The sequence below is a fragment of the Salarias fasciatus genome, chromosome 13 (assembly GCF_902148845.1).
Source record: "Salarias fasciatus chromosome 13, fSalaFa1.1, whole genome shotgun sequence".
Taxonomy (NCBI): domain Eukaryota; kingdom Metazoa; phylum Chordata; class Actinopteri; order Blenniiformes; family Blenniidae; genus Salarias; species Salarias fasciatus.
The window spans coordinates 472,986-477,586 of record NC_043757.1 but is presented as its reverse complement, the minus strand read 5'-3'; the positions used below and the strand labels follow the sequence as shown (position 1 = coordinate 477,586).

General features: G+C 50.6%; 1 protein-coding gene across 1 annotated transcript in view; it reads left to right on the top strand.

Moving 5' to 3' along the window:
* The first annotated feature begins 1,496 nt into the window (after positions 1 to 1,496).
* Positions 1,497 to 4,601, top strand: part of tjap1 (tight junction associated protein 1 (peripheral)) — a 26,623-nt gene continuing 23,518 nt past the window's right edge. The window contains 2 exon segments of the mRNA XM_030107015.1: positions 1,497 to 1,942; positions 3,718 to 3,797. Of these exon segments, the coding sequence (XP_029962875.1) occupies positions 3,790 to 3,797 (8 nt within the window). The 5' untranslated portion in view covers positions 1,497 to 1,942; positions 3,718 to 3,789.

The window sequence follows — 4,601 nt, the reverse complement described above, 5'->3', positions numbered from 1 at the left end:
TCGAGGCGTATCTATCCTGCGTATTCCGCAACTATTCTGAGCAGAGGCATCAAGAAGATGAATCAGATTATGTTTGGTTTTACCTGGAGAAGAAAAACTCACTATGTTAAAAAAACGGATTTGATTAAAGAATATGAAAGAGGAGGTTTACAAGCCACAGACTTCGATCGCATGAATGGAACCTTGAAGATCAACTGGTTAAAACCCTGTTTAAGCAATAACAATAGTTTTTGGTTTCATATCCCCAGAGAATTTTTTAAGAAAATAGGAGGTATTGATCTGTTATTAAGATGTGACTTTGCCATTCAGAGATTACCGATCAAACTGTCCCTTTTTCCCCAACAAGTTCTTTTATACTGGAAATTACTGTACAATCACAATTTCACTCCACACAATACCCCGATCTGGAATATATAGTAACCAAAGGAAAATCACTGTACAATGGATAAAAATGTCTGGTAAATTATTCAGTTTGTTGATCAAGAAGGATGTGTAGCCTAACGTCGCATGAAAATTTCAGTTTAAAATATAATGTAAATATCAGCCAGAAAACTTTCACTTCTATAACGAAAGCTAATCTTGAGGCTGTTTTAGGTTCAATCAGAGGTGGTCCTTCAAATTCTGCAATTGTCATCACAAATTTTTCACATCTTTTTGTGGAAGGCTGTGATTTCATGTCTATAAAAATCCCCAACAAAAAAATTAGAATAATGTTTGAGCACATTTCTCATCCTATGTTTTCATTTCGGAATTTCCATTGATCAATTTTTTTCTGGGGACATTTTACATTCTTTGCATGTAAAATTAAAATATCCAATTACTCCAAAGGCAAAAGAACTACATTTTAAATGTTTAAACGATGTGTATCCTTCTAGTGTGTTTCTGCAGGAGCGATTTGGTTTTGATGCACCTGAGTGTGTATTTTGTGGGGGAGTGAAGCCACTCAGCATTTAGTTTTTCAGTGCCGTCTTACTGATGCACTATGGACAGATATCCATGACTGGCTGCATACAAATATTGGCGTTGAACCTTTTCTTTTAAAAGATATTATTATGGTTTTGTTGGTGAGAAAGAAGAGTTGGACTTTCTGGTGAACTGCATTCTCATCCTGGACAATTTCTTTATTCACAAATGTAAATTCACAAGAATACAGTCCAGATTTTTTATTTTTCATAGAGAGTTTATTTAATTTACAAATGTCCTTAAATTAGTGAGAAATAATTACGCAAGTAAATTATTTAACTTAATCTAAACCTACGAATTACAAAAAAAGCCCGAATGTTGCTTTATTTTATTTTCAACCGTTTGATTTATTTGTTTTCTTTCTTTCTTATCCTTTTCCATTTTCCTCAGCTTTTACCGTGGTTGTTGGAAACAGCGGTTTCATCCACCGTCAGAAGCTATTTTGTACCTTTCAATAAAATAAAGTTGAGTCTCGTTTCTTCTTCTCTTGCTCCGGTCACGTGGCGCAGTTGGTTAGTGACGTCACTCCGCAGAACGTGGGGGGTGGGGGGGATTCCTGAGGATTACCCGTCATGCCCCGCGGGTAAACATGGCGACAGTGGAGTAGGGAGAGAGAACTTTCTCTGCGGAGCTGTGACTCATGAACCCGTCGAACGGAGCGCCTCCTCCGGCCACTGGTGCCGCCGCGGCCCGGCGCTCCTCCGCAGAGCTCTGACTCATTTTACCCCGCCTGTCGGAGCGCCTCCTCCGGCCTGCCGTCCCGCCGCGGCCCGGTGCTTCCCCCCGCCTGGCGGAGCGCGTCCTCCGGCCTGCCGTCCCGCCGTCCCGCCGCGGCCCGGTGCTCACCGGCCCGGATCCCTTCGCAGCGCCCCTCCCAGACGCGTCCGTCTCCCGCGAGGAGCAGAGCGGAGCTCCGTCTGAAGTTTCCGCCGCTCTCCGGAGCCTGGCAGTGGATCCAGCCCGGCCCGGATCCCTCCAGGTAAGCAGGTCCGGAACTCACTGAGGGGCGGGACGGAGGGAGGACCGGGACTCGGTGCAGCTAAGCCCCTGTCAGCCCGGCTGCTCGGGTGGGCCGCGGGGAGGACGGGTACACACCCGGGCGATACGTCCAGCCGTTGCCGAAGGGTCGTTCCGGTTCAGACGTGACGGTGTGGACGACTGTGTTCAGGGTGCGCTTCTCATCAAAGTTCTTGTTGTGCAGGAGGGTCTCGGGCCCTGCAGACCTTCAGGGGCCCTGCAGACCTTCAGGGGCCCTGCAGACCTTCAGGGGCCCTGCAGACCTTCAGGGGCCCTGCAGACCTTCAGGGGCCCTGCAGGCCTTCAGGGGCCCTGCAGGCCTTCAGGGGCCCTGCAGGCCTTCAGGGGCCCTCACGGACACATGCGTTGTGTTCTTACATTTGAAAAGTGCTTTACAAATAAAGCTTGATTTGATTTGATTTGACAATGTTTTTGCAGGATTCAGACTCTTGGGGGTCAAAGAAAGTTGTGGAACTGAAAAATGGGTGTCAGTGGAAACCATGCACCTGGTTCAGAAACCAAAAGTTGTTCTCACCAGGAAAGCTTCTGTCTGATTCAACAAAACCATTCAACTGTAAAACACCTATTATCCACACACACACACACACACACACACACACACACACACACACACACACACACACTATACAATGTGGGGCTGTTTATTTCAGATAAACTAAAAACCTACCAAAGCCTCCCATGTTAGACGGAGTCGTTCAGCGATGCAGGAGGACCAGTGGGACGTTACCCTGATGCGTACTGTTGCATCAGTGCTGGCATGATGTCAGGGTGTGATGTCACAGTGCCAGTGTGATGTCATGCTGTTGCATCAGAGTGCCAGTGTGATGTCATGTTGTGATGTCACGTGTCGGTGTGATGTCAGGGTGTGACGTCACAGTGTCTGTGTGACATCACAGTGCCGGTGTGATGTCATGCTGTTGCATCAGAGTGCCGGTGTGATGTCATGGTGTCAGTGTGATGTCATGGTGTCAGTGTGATGTCATGGTGGCAGTCTGATGTCACGGTGGCGGTGTGATGTCACGGTGTGACGTCACTGTGTCTTTTGATGAAATGCTATGCTGTTGGACGAGTGTTTGCTGCAGATCTGGTTCTGCTGCTGGTCTGGTTCTGCTGCTGGTCTGGTTCTGCTGCTGGACTGGTTCTGCTGCTGGTCTGGTTCTGCTGCTGGTCTGGTTCTGCTGCAGATCTGGTTCTGCTGCAGGTCTGGTTCTGCTGCAGATCTGGTTCTGCTGCTGGTCTGGTTCTGCTGCTGGTCTGGTTCTGCTGCTGGTCTGGTTCTGCTGCTGGTCTGGTTCTGCTGCAGATCTGGTTCTGCTGCTGGACTGGTTCTGCTGCTGGTCTGGTTCTGCTGCAGATCTGGTTCTGCTGCTGGTCTGGTTCTGCTGCTGGTCTGGTTCTGCTGCAGATCTGGTTCTGCTGCTGGTCTGGTTCTGCTGCTGGACTGGTTCTGCTGCTGGTCTGGTTCTGCTGCTGGTCTGGTTCTGCTGGTCTGGTCTGGTTCTGCTGCTGGTCTGGTTCTGCTGCTGGCCTGGTGTCGGCCTGCGTTCAGCCGTTAGACTGGGTTCATGTATTGGCGAGCGGCAGCGATCGGCCCGTCCTCCAGCTGTCCTCCCACTCTTTCCGTCCCATGAATCATTTAAACAGCTCTGCGTCGCCTCTCCAGCCTCGCCGGCGGCCGGTCCTCTGGCGGTCTGACGCCATTTCCTCTGGTCTCAGGTGTCGTCTCGTCGCAGCCGTGAGTCTCGGATCCTGCAAGAGGAAGAAGAGGATGAAGAGCACCACCTGCTGATGCTCAGGTGAGGACGTTCCCATGGTTACTGCTCCAAATGTTGACTCACTCAGGTGAGGACGTTCCCATGGTTACTGCTCGAAATGTTGACTCACTCAGGTGAGGGTGGAGTTAAAGAACCCCAGCTTGAAGGAGACGCCACCCAAGAACGGACTCAAGTTCTTTTTTTCTGCACACACACACACACACACACACACACACACACACACACCGGCCACTTTATCAGGCCCACCTTGCTCGTCCCGGGTTGGACCCCCTTCGCCTTTAGAACTGAATGAATCCTTGGTGTTCTGGACTCACCAGGGTTCTGGAACTGCCAATCTGCTGTCCCCCACGTCCCCCACGTCCCCCACGTCCCCAAGCTGCTGTATTGGACGGAGAACTGGTGCCTGTGGAAGCGGGGTGGGGCGGGGCCTGGCCGGATCCTGTCCGGAGGACCGGCAGTCCAGGACCCGCCGCAGACAGGCGTCATTCCTAAAGAGGAGACACTGAAGGACACCAGTATGTCTCTCTGTCCACTCTGCCTCACCATGGACAGCGCCACATCCATGGTCCCTCATTGGACGCCAGCTGTGGTCATGTGACTCAGTGGATGGAGCAGGAGGTCTCAAATAGTTTCATCCTAACAGCTGTCTTTAGTGGAGAGGACTGAGACATGTCCAGCTTCACCATGCTGTAGACAGCTGGAGGGGACAGAGCTGGAGAGGACAGACAGCTGGAGGGGACAGACAGCTGGAGAGGACAGACAGCTGGAGGGGACAGACAGCTGGAGAGGACAGACAGCTGGAGGGGACAGACAGCTGGAGAGGAC